A 12,598-nucleotide genomic window follows, 5' to 3' on the forward strand; every position below is an offset into this window, starting at 1 on the left:
CTGAGAACAATTGGATTTCGATTGTTACCAATGGACGACTCAGATCTAACTAGTTCCAATAGTCAAATCCATTTGAAAGGATTTTTAAACCCATTCTTTCCCCTCTTCCACCCCTTTTCATTATCTAAAGCTCTCCTACTTACTCAATCTCTTTCTCACTCACTTTTTTCTCTCATTCTCACATTTGCACTCTCTTAAAACTTTATAAAGCTGTGATTTATAGTCTGGATTAAGTTTGGAAGGCTAATTTAGGAGGATTAATATGTAAGTTAGAGGAAGAACTCTCTAATCAAAGTTATATATTTTTTCCTCAATTTTTATGATTTATGAGATAATTAAGCCCAAGGTTCGTAATTTCGTACCGTACCGGAGTATCAAGCTCAGCTCAGTACGGTATGATACGAGTATATCATACGGTACGTATCGGTGTATCGCTCGGTATATATTTATATATATATTATTCAAAATTAAAATCCTTGATTAAGCCTGTTCTCAATGTCTAATATATTGTTTAAGGTCTTTATGATGATAAAATAGTGTTAATTAGGGAGTAATTAATAACTTTAATGTTGTGATTGAGATGTTGAATCAAGGATTTTAATTTTGAATAATACCGCCCGTATCAAGCGATACGTACTGATCCGCCAATAGACCGATACACGAACTGCCCGCTACCGAGCGGTACCATCGATTGGGGTTGTTTCTGCCCTGTTACCACCCTAAATTAATCGTCACCGCTCGCTACCTGGTGGATTTAATCGAGGGAGAAGAAAGAAGAGGTGAACCTGGAGATCGGCGTCGCTCTCCCTCCTCGTTTGAGGTGATGAGGCCTTGGCATCGTCGGCGACTTCTCATCCGCGCGGGGAGAAGAATCCTCGGCGTCACGTGGTGAAGGAACCGAGCGTCGAGGCGGCGTTTCTTCTCCCCACGCAAGCAGAAGAAATGAGGCGACGAGGCAGAAGGAAATGGTTTCTTCTCCCCACCTTTTTCGCACGGGCAGAAAAGAGGCAACGTCACAGAAAACGATTTTCTTTTATATATATATATATGTATATATATATATAAACCGAGTGGGGAGAAGAAATCGAGGTTTCTTCTCCCTACATGCCAAAAAGGGTAACGAGGCAGTCACCCCTTTTTTTTTAACTTATATATATATATATATACATATACATACATATATATATATACATATACATACATATATATATATACATATACAAGGTATGTAATTTCGTACCGTACCGGAGTTTCGACATTAGCTCGGTACGGTACGAAACTGAATACCGAGCGATATATCGTTCGGTATACCGCTCGGTATATATATATATATATATATATATGTATATGTATATATATATATATATGTATATGTATATATATATATATATATATATATATATATATATATATATATATATATAATTCGGCGATGTCGCCTCGTTTATATATATATATATATACATATATATATATACATATATATATATACATATACATATATATATATACATATATATATATAAATATATATTTGTATATAAAATATTTTTATAAAAGGTGACGTCACGTCGCCTCGTTTATATATATATATATATATATATATATATATATATATATATAAAGGCGATGTCGCCTCGGCGACGTTGCCTTAAAATTTGACATCGCGTCGCCTCAGTGACGTCGCCAAAAAAGGCAGAGCGACGTCGCCCTTTATAAAATATTTATATATTAATTTATATATAAATATTTATATATATTAATATATATATATATATTTCGTTCCGTCCGATAACGGGTGGTCCGTGTATCGGAAAACTGACGGATCGGTACGTATCGCCCGTACCAGGCGGTGTTATTCGAAATTGCATACCTTGTACATATACGTATATATATATACATATACATATACATATACATGTATACATATATATACACATATATAAAACGAGGTTACATTGCCTCGGTTTTCTACCCGCATGGGGAGAAGAAATCGAGGTGTCTTCTCTCCACGCGCCAAAAAGGGCGACAAGGCACTCATCCCTTTTTTTTTTTGAGCGGTATATCGAAATCTATCTCTCGGTATACAGTATTGTATCGTACTAAGCGAATCTCGAAACTCCGGTATGGTACGAAATTTAAATCCTTGCGTTGAATAGTGTTTTCCAACTTAAAACCCATAATATAATTTTTTTTATTTTTCAGAAATTTTTGAAGCTATTTTTTATCATTTTCCTATGTTGTTGGTATGCCCCGCCGTATCGACACATGGTACACTAGTATAGGGCAGTACATATCGTATTGCCGGTCAGTTGGTACACTGGTTTGGACCAGGATGGTGAACCCTGGTTTGAATAATGTCTACCTTTGCACTTTGGTGAAGATGTTTGAGATGTGTGCAAAGAGCATTGCAATTCTACAATTTGCAGATTATGTTGCAGAAAAGAGGGAAAAAAAAGGTCAGACATAGTATTGTTCTGTTTTTTAGATTTGTTCTTTCCCTAATTGCAAAAGATATACCGAAAGCTCTTTTGGTTCATTGAACAAAATATGACAGCTTTAATACCTTAGCAAGAAATCTAAAAATCCAATAGAGTGATAGACTAATAGTAGAGTTGAACTATTTTGTGAAACATGACACCACCCAGAAAGATAATCAATCAAGAATGCCAAGTTCTATTTGTGTTCTCCTTTTTCTTATTGTTGCTAGGAGAGACTAATTAAAGTTGTTAATTCTTCTAATTTATTAAAAAATAAAAAAGTATGCACACCTAGTTATGTGCTCTTATTGTTGATAGATAATTTATAAATTGTGCAAAAATGTATTAGTTTCAAAGATATCAATATACTTATTTTTTTTACTTCAAAAGAAGTTCTGATCTTAATTACCTTATGTTTCTTTTTGGTCTCTACAGTGATACATTTGATGAGAACACTCCACCTGTAGATGATCCAAAGTATATATCTTCCTTGGGTTCTGCAATATATAAAGGAATGCAAAGTGGTGATGATGATGCAATATGGCTCATGCAGGTATCATAAATTAGTTATTTCATAGGCACCATAGGTTGATATTATTCATCCTTTAATTACTCCAACACATGAATGAGGAGTTGATATCTTGAAGAGGGTTCTTTTTAAGTGTAGATATTGGTGGTCAATTTTTACAATTTAACAATTGATTAGTTTGGCAAACTTGGAAACTTGGTTTTAGATTTAATACATGTTAGCTAAAGCTGGGTTTCAGAACAAATAGATAGTTTGTTAATTTTTATCCCTGTTTCTATTGATCCAATTTGAACACTAAGAACTTATGTATCATGTAATAGATATTTTGTCATTAGAAATAATTTCAAGGTTATTGCTGAAGATGCATGCTATTGTACCATATTGGTTGCTAATGAATATTAAGCATTAAACAATCTTGGAGTAGGAAGCTTTTCCTATTTCAGTTAGATGATGCCTAGTGATTATTTGAGTTTCTTGTGGTTTTATAATAAACAGATATCAACATTTTATGAGGCATGATACCCTCATTATCATGTGTGGGCACCTTGTTGGGGTGATACATGCTACTTTGCATTAGCCAACATGTACAATATGCCAGTTCCTTTAATTTTTTTTTCCATGAATTAATAGATTTTAGGCTTCTTTCATGGTCAAGCGTGATGCTCTTGGTTTCAAAGTAACATCAAATAATCTTTTTGGGTTCTAAACTTCTACAGGGTTGGTTATTTTCATATGACCCATTCTGGAAACCACCTCAGATGAAGGTAGTGTTTTTGTTGACCTGCTAGTTTAGATTTTATTAATACTTATCTCCGTCATTATCTTATTATTTACTTGAAATTCTGTGTTCATGTCCATTTTATACCAAATACGTTTGATACCTATGTTAATCCTTATAATAAAGTTTTCCTTGATTTGCAATTATGTTGCAAATGTTCTTGTATATGGAGGGTGGCAAAATCATGGGATCAATTTAGAAATATCATGTGTGCTTATTTAATATACTATGACAACGAATAAAATGGCATATGATTTGAGAATTTGTTTTATGATGATCATTTGTATAAATTTTAGTAGGCCATCTTTTGAACTGATTTATAGGTTTATAACTAGGATGAGATTGTAAATAAGATGTTCTCAAGAAGTGAGAGATCGGCATTGAAGAATGCTTATCAAGTATCTCTGGATTGATTTAATTGAAGGCAAACAAAAAAAGAAAGCATATGGTCCTATCAACTGCAAAACTGCATCACACAATGTAATATTGAATAACTATTTGGGATTGAATTTGTCGATCATTTCCTGTCACTTGACTATATAGAGTTTTCTTGAACTACATCAACGCTATTGTTTCTGGTGCATCAAAACTTTTTTTTCTCGATATTGGCACAATTTTTTATAGTTATCTACACCATGTTTTGACAGTAGAAGTGATGTTAAACTTATGCTATCATCAGAACTAGTTACTTCTAAGTTGTTATCATTGTTAGGCTTATACCATCATAAGATGTTAAACTTACAAATTGTTGCCACAATTTGGTTCAGAACCTGCAATTTAACTTTTCTTTTATTGTTAGGCTCTCTTGCATTCAGTTCCAATTGGGCGGATGGTAGTTCTTGATCTATTCGCTGAAGTAAAACCAATATGGGTTAAATCAAAACAGTTTTATGGTGTTCCATACATCTGGAAAGTTCTCTGTTTCTCAAAATGTTGGTTTTCGTTAATTTTCTTGTAGCAATATGTAAAGATTCCTTTTTTCCATAATCTTGATCAGCAGCAACTTATATTAATTTTCTGCAGGTGCATGCTACACAATTTTGCTGGAAATATTGAGATGTATGGTATTCTCGATGCAATTGCACTTGGACCTATTGAAGCTCGTACAAGTGAAAATTCAACCATGGTTAGTTGCCCTTTTGTGGTACTTAAAATATAATTTATTATGTGCAGCTTATTTTGTGATACATGGTACCTAGTCCCAGGGTTTTTAATTTCAAATAATACTGTCTGGTACGAGCGATACGTACCGGTCTGACAGCATACCGGTACATGGACTGCTCGCTATCGAGCGGAACACTCAATATCGACCCGTATCGGATGATACAGGGGCATATCGAATAGTAACAATTGAAATTTCGATCATTATCGCCCAGCACAGTTACCGCTCGACATAGCACGGTAACGGTTGATTTCGACCGTTACCTACATTTTTTTTTCTTTCTAACCATTATTTGGGCTAGTTCCACATTGTGAATTTGCTGATTATGCCAAATGTTATCAAGGTTCAACAGCTTAAAACATGCCATTACAGTGGTTAGTGTTGTGCTTCTGACCAGTGATATAGGATTGTTGGAATTTGTTATTTTAGTTCACTAGTGAGTTAAAATTATTCCTTAATCTAGGTGTGGTAGCCATAATTTATTTATATAGTTTATTATATTATTTCTTGCATCTCTAGAAAATTACTGGGAAATGTTTGAATATATAAACACCATTTTATGACAGTGTTCACAATTTTAATTTTGTAAAATCTATAGTGAATCACATCTCATGTTTTCACTATGAAAATGATTGGTGAAGCACGAACAAAATCTGTGCTATCTGTTAAAGGAACTCTTATAAACTGGTAGTGTCAATCTTTTTCTCAAACATATCTTTATTATTCAAAAAATATATTTTTCGGTGCTGAAGCCTTTTTGTGAGCATCAAAGGATATGACTTTGACTACTTGGATAAAGTAAAGTTTGTTTTAGCTAAAAAAATGTTCCCTGTCTCTTTCAACAAGTAAAAGTTGTAGCAAAATTTGTTGTGATTTCTATTATAAGTTATGGAATTTAGAAGGAGCTATATATTAATATCATCTCTTAATCCATATATATCCTTGAGGAATATCATTGGTATGTTTTATGTTTGTCTAATATTTCGCTGGTCTAAAGGTTGGCATTGGAATGTCTATGGAAGGCATTGAGCAAAATCCTGTTGTTTATGATCTGATGTCTGAAATGGCATTTCATCATAAACCAGTAGATGTCAAGGTAATATTTACTTTTGTGTACCCATCTCTTTACCTTATTGAATACCACCCACATGTTTTAAGCTATAATTTTCCTTTCTCGCCTCCTATATGGTGTAATGTATAAATTGAAGATATCCTATAGGTTAGTTACATAGAATAAGTTCAAATAGTTTTCCCAAACAGGTACATATATAATTTAAGATTCTTTTTTCGGTTCAGCAGTTAAGTAGTTCCTGCTTCAATGGCAGATTAAGTCTAGTAATCTATAAACTAGAATAGTATCACTAGAAAAGAAATTTAATTAAAATTTGGAACTTTGTGAAGGACAATATCAAGTTAAATGCATTTTTGTTGTATTGGGCAAATAGGAATTTAATTTTGATTTATTTATTGTAGGTCAAATTGCATTAGCTGTAGATTAAACCTTGCCTTGTGAACAAAATTTTGGCCAAATGTGATCTCAGATGGAGCATGTTTCTTTTCTTTGTGCATGTGTTTTGATTGTACAAATGTGATTTGCGTATCTGTTTATGGGTTTTCACTTCTTCACTTTGCCTACTTTCTTTTTGATCCTTCATTTAACCTTTGTTAGGTCGGATACATTTAAATATGTCCAGCTGGCAAGGTACTTGACCTATTTCTGGGTTTTTATGCATCATTTTTAATATTGAGGAGCTTAGGTGGTCATTTTTTGGTAGAACAAAATGTAGCATTTTCTTTCTGTTCTAGGATATATAATCCGCTTATTGCCATTCTTCCAATTATGTAGCAAGATATAGTTTCTTAGTCATCATGCAAACTCAGCAAAATAGTTTGTTCCATCAATTCAGGACAGCTTAGTAATTGGATTTCAGAATTTGATAATAGTTAAAAGCATGCCTATTTTTACTTGTGGAAAAAGAATAATGGAACTAGAAGCTCAATGAGGAAGAATCACAATGTGAAAAAAGATCCATATTTCACTTTTAGCAGATTTATTTGGTAGAAATAATTAGATCATCTAGTTTGATTGTTGCTTAAATTTCCTACAACTAACATTCTCTTTTGTTCTTTGTCAATGAACAATTTTAGTTGAGAAGTAAATTTGGTGGAATTTTAATGATGTAGAATTCATTATATACATTGTTAAGTGATAAACATATGAAAGCTTGATTTACTGACTGATTATTTAAAAATTTAGATCAGACCCATCAAGAAATGTTTTGGCTTTTCTTTTATCATTTTCTTTTCAGATCTGGGTTGACTTATATGCAACAAGGAGATATGGAAGGTCTGTTCCAGCACTACAAGACGCCTGGCAGATACTATATCATACTCTATATAATTGCACAGATGGTGCCTATGTGAGTTTAATCTTTGTTTTCTCTATTGTAGGCTAATTTATGACTCATAGTAGATCCTCATTATCCACATATAAACATCATATTCATCTAAAGGTTTTCAGAGTCGAATCTTCTTGCTTGAAATGTGGTGCATTGTAGCTTTAGAAAACTAACCATTCTGAGTGTTCACTACAAAAGATGATTCCTTTTTTTGTAAATTATGGTTTTTGATAAAATTATGTACCACTTTTGAATCAAGCAAACTTGAGGTCATTTTTTGTCATTGCTCTACTTGGATATACCAAACATAGGGTTTAGTTAAGTCTTCGTGACCAAAGTTGACGGCTTTGGGAGGGATATAATTGTTCACAGGAGGTTACAATCTAGGATTGCAAAAAGAGAGTTCAAATACAAATAATTCTTCTTCCATAATTTTGTCAATTGCCAATAGAAGTCACAGTCTATGAATGCCAAAGATCATTTGTATGCATGCAACCAAGAAAGTAAATGTCCATAAGGACTCCATATTTCTTTTACTTTCTTTAAAATTAGGATCAGGAAAAGCAAATCCAATTGTCTTCTTTTGATAATAAGAAACTTGACAGTTGACACAATAACACCAAATAAGTCAAAAGACGAAGATATTGTGAAAGCTTGCCACCATCGGTGGTGATCACATTGAAGTGATCAAGAACCATAAAGGTACCAGTAAGAAAAATCTTTTAATATTTGATCACTTGAATTAATCATTACTTTGTCAATTGGTTCAATAATAGCACAATTAGATATTGCCCTATATTGACTTTTTAGTTCAAAAGATCATGATGTTTTAAGCTACTTTAGTTGCAGCATCACTACTGGTAACTTCAATGTTTTCTATCCTTATTGGGTTTGGTATTCAGAGAAACACTTGGATTTTAGTAAAAACGGAGATCTACACTCTTCCTCTCTGACAACAGCAGAAAGAGTGCTTCAACTTAAGTCCGAGGAATCAAAGAGATTTTACCATTGATGTTGATAATACATCAATGATAGTACTTACAAACTTGGCTTTAGATTAATTACTTTCTAGATAAAGGTTGATGAGCAAATTATAACAAAAACTATTTTCATTTGGAAAGCAAATATCAAAGGCATGAAAAAAAAAAACCAGCTTTTGGATGTTTTATATAATTATGCGAAGGTTATTCAGTTTTTGAGCCAATGGTAGCTTTCATTTACGAAATTATTTCTTGATTTGTACAAAACCTAAGACTCTAGAATTTTCTTATTGAAGAACAAAATAAAAGAAACATAAAATCCTATTTTCCTAATCGTAGTTGTCTCATTTGATAATCTTTGAATTACTTCTACTCAAGGATCACCGTTTTGGGTACTGGACCCATTTTGGTAATCTGCTCAGACTAGTACATATCAATCAGTACTGGTGTACTGTGTGTATCGGTGTTCTGGAGAAGAAGAAAAAGGAGAAGAAGAAGGGGTGGTAGAGGAAGAGGAGGGAGGAGGAAGGAGGTAGGAGGAAAGAAGAAGAGGAGATGGTGAAGAGGAGGAAGAGGAAGAGGAAAATGGGCATTCCTATGAGAAGCAATTAGGCCAAAGGTGGTGTTTGGTGGTGGTGTGCAGTGAGGCCATGGTGTGCCTGAGAAGTGGAGGTCACATTGAGAAGCAAAGGTTGCGCTGTGCGTGAGAAACAATTAGGGTAGTTTCCTTATATATGGATGAACTGAATTGCCCTAAACAGGGGCGGTCTGCATACCACATACCAGTTGATATCTGAACCAGTACATACTGCCTGTTTCGTATCAGTCTAAGTGAAACACGTCATTTGCTTCTACATCTTTTCATCTGTTTTCTTATTCTCTTTATTATCATTTTACTTTTCTTCCTTATCTTCTTTGTTACGGCCTTTATCTTTACTATCGGTCATGATGGTTAATGTCCCAGCAGAGCATTAGAAATCTTTGGCCGCTTTTATAAGCAGAGGCAAAGAAAGAGGTGCTGAGAGCTAAAAGACCAAAGAGAGAGAATTTCATGATCAAGGGCATTAGAAACTTAAAGTTTGCTTGTGATTGGATTGCGCAACTAGACCATAGTCCAAATTGAAGTGGTTCAAGCTAAGCTTTCTTCCAGATTCTAATGGGTAAACCATTGCTTGAATTGGTTTAAATTACCACATGAAATTACAGTTTTACCTCTTTGAGATTATTATCAATAATTAAGTGCATCACTTTTGGTGCTTTCGTGCATTTACTTACCAGTTATTAGTTCTAATGCTTTTTGATGTATCTATATGTCTCAACCGCTCAACAACAGGACAAAAATCGAGATGTAATTGTTGCATTTCCAGATGTTGATCCATCTGTCATATTGATACCAGAGATATTTGAAGAGAGAAAGCTTGTGCATTTTAGTCGACAATTATCAGAAAGAGAGCCACTGAAGGAAACAGCTAATTCTTATGATCAACCACATTTATGGTATTCAACTGCTGATGTCACACGCGCATTAGTTCTTTTCCTAGAAAATGGGTATGATGTATCAGATAGCCAGACTTTCAGGTGATTTGCGATTCATTTGTTTTAGCGTAAAGCTTGCCATGACTAGAGCAAGGAATTGAAACACACTCTGATAGTTATCTGCTTATATGTTAGACTTGCATAATGCTGGTATCTCTCTTCCATCCACATCTCTGACATATTACTGGTATTTATATGCTAGACTTGCATAAAGCTTGCCATGACTAGAGCAAGGAATTCAAACACACTGTGTTAGTTATTTGCTTATATGTTAGACTTGCATATTGCTGGTAGTCATCTCTTCCATCTAAATCAGCATATTTGCATCTTAATATTAGTTTCAAAAGCAGCTGAAATTTGACTGATGGTAGTGGCAAAATCCAAGTAGAGTTCTGATTTGACAGGTTTAAGCAATGTACATTGGTAGACGGTTGTGGTTCTGTAACTGCAAAATTATGATGAGTCAATTGCTCAGTGATACTTTTGGATGAAGTCAGTATATTTTCCTTTCCTTCTTATTCCCCCTCTTTTTGTCTTTTTATCTCTTATTTGTTCTATTTTTCCAATTACTAGGTGACTAAGATGTCTTTGTTTCTAAAACAAGATCTTGTACATGTTGCTAGAAAATGAGGTTTTGCATGTGAATTTGGTCTTTGGTCCTTAGCAGGTGTGAAACTGGCATGATATGCAACATTGAGGCTTAGATCGTCCCAACCACTTACTAAATCATTGTCCAATAACCAATTTTCTTTTATGGTTAAAGATACTTCCTTTCTCATGTAAATTTACATTGTTCATAGTTCATACTTCATATTGCTCTCAATGTCCATGATTGCAAGTTCTTTATCCAGTTGTACATTATTTTATGACAATGAAAGCTTATCAAGTTATAACCCATATAAAGCAGTCTAGACTACAGCTCCATGACTAGAATTGGCTTGTGTTTGTTATGATACATGTAAATTTTTGCTGCTTCAATGGGTATGACTCTTTCTATCAATTCTTGTTGTTCTCATGTGATAAACTTAACGGATAATTATATAAAATGATAAATATTGTAAATTATCTGCATCCTTATCCATTTTTTCTCCCTTTCTTCCACATAAAAATATTATACAGTTCAATATTATCATAAAGTCAGCTACAAACAATATTATACAGTTCAAATATTTATTCCCATCAATAATAATTTTTTGTAAATCATGTCAATATTAGGAGCTTTTAACATGCAACTATATTTTGATAATGGATCTTATATGAATTTTAGTTTCCTATTATTCCAGATATGATCTCGTGGATCTCACCCGTCAGGCATTAGCAAAGTATGCAAACAAAGTATTCTTGAAGATTATAGAAGGGTACCAACTCAGTAATTTAAAACAAGTGACCATATATAGCCAGCACTTTCTTGACCTTATGAAAGAGCTGGACATGCTTTTGTCATGTCATGATGGATTTCTGCTTGGACCCTGGTTGGAAAGTGCCAAACGCCTTGCAAGAGACCCAGAACAGGAGCAACAGGTAAGATTCTTGTTGTCACCTGTTTGCCCTCCTCAAATTTGAATACTTGTATGCCTATTTAAGTAGGATTCTGCCATTGTCATGCTTCTATGGTGCAGTTTGAATGGAATGCAAGGACTCAAGTAACCATGTGGTTTGATAACACTGAGACTGAAGCTAGTTTGCTTCGTGATTATGGTACATACAAATGCAGAAACAATTTTCTTTATACCCTTTACTTTGGTGTCATCAATCTGTTTTAATGTAATACTCTTGCGACAATCTCATTTGTGCAGGAAACAAGTACTAGAGTGGTCTTCTACTGGACTACTATGGGCCAAGAGCATCTATATATTTCAAGTACATGATAGACAGCTTGGTGAAGGGGGAGAGTTTCCCATTAGAAGACTGGAGGAGGGACTGGATAGGCCTTACCAACAAGTGGCAAAGCAGTAGAAATTTGTTTCCAGTGAAAGCTTCTGGTGATGCTCTAAATATATCTCGATGGCTATATGACAAGTATTTATGTACTGATAACTTGCAATCACTTTATATGGGTTCAAACTATGATGAAGCTGCTAATTTTGTGATCTTTTATGTTTGACACAATCTCCTGATGATAATTTCGTTCCCAAAGTTCGAAAGAATCTTATTGCCTTGGTTTTTTTATCAAAGCAATTATGTTATGAGTTGTTCGTTCCATAATGGATTCCTAATCTATTTGTCGAGTAGGCATTGTCTAGGCAATGATATGTCAATTTGCCACAATTTGAGTTTCTTATTACTCTGTAACACCTGAGTCAACTTAGTACTTATGAGCACTTAATATGTTTGGTGTTCTCACTGTTTATGGACTATGGACATTTCAAAATATATTAATGGGAACTTTTAGTACCAAACAAGAAGTTAATCATTTTTTATGATAAATGCTATTGTTGACTACTGCAATAATTTTAATTTCTTTTGAGTTTCCTGACACCTGAACCGACATAGACCAAACTTACCAGAATTGTCATGGGCACTGTCAAGCTACAGCACTTTTAATTCAGTTTTCAGAGCATGCTTGTGACTTATGGGCATAAATATTTGATTTACACGTAAAAATTGCTTTGCTTGATTCACTCAAAAGTGCTTAGAAGCTTTTTAAGTTCAAATCGGCTTCCAAGGTAGTGCCTTCTCAAGCTTGAAATTTATCTAAGGATCGTCTAGTTCCTGGCAGAAATCCTGGTGAACT

General features: G+C 34.0%; 1 protein-coding gene across 8 annotated transcripts in view; it reads left to right on the top strand.

The window, feature by feature from the left end:
* LOC135629618 (alpha-N-acetylglucosaminidase-like) overlaps positions 1-11,885 on the top strand; it is a 61,699-nt gene extending 49,814 nt beyond the window's left edge. For 6 of the 8 annotated variants that reach the window (XM_065137234.1, XM_065137237.1, XM_065137238.1 and 3 more), the window contains 10 exons: positions 2,916-3,033; positions 3,726-3,773; positions 4,587-4,695; positions 4,810-4,913; positions 5,947-6,045; positions 7,259-7,369; positions 9,662-9,906; positions 11,148-11,385; positions 11,484-11,562; positions 11,661-11,885. In XM_065137234.1, coding sequence (XP_064993306.1) covers positions 2,916-3,033; positions 3,726-3,773; positions 4,587-4,695; positions 4,810-4,913; positions 5,947-6,045; positions 7,259-7,369; positions 9,662-9,906; positions 11,148-11,385; positions 11,484-11,562; positions 11,661-11,674 — 1,165 coding nt within the window. In that variant the 3' untranslated portion in view covers positions 11,675-11,885. Of the gene's footprint in view, positions 1-2,277; positions 2,460-2,915; positions 3,034-3,725; positions 3,774-4,586; positions 4,696-4,809; positions 4,914-5,946; positions 6,046-7,258; positions 7,370-9,661; positions 9,907-11,147; positions 11,386-11,483; positions 11,563-11,660 lie in introns of those variants that run through there. The other 2 variants (XM_065137240.1, XM_065137239.1) reach the window with 2 other exon arrangements.
* The last annotated feature ends 713 nt before the right edge of the window (positions 11,886-12,598 follow it).

Source organism: Musa acuminata, chromosome BXJ3-1, assembly GCF_036884655.1.
Source record: "Musa acuminata AAA Group cultivar baxijiao chromosome BXJ3-1, Cavendish_Baxijiao_AAA, whole genome shotgun sequence".
Classification (NCBI taxonomy): domain Eukaryota; kingdom Viridiplantae; phylum Streptophyta; class Magnoliopsida; order Zingiberales; family Musaceae; genus Musa; species Musa acuminata.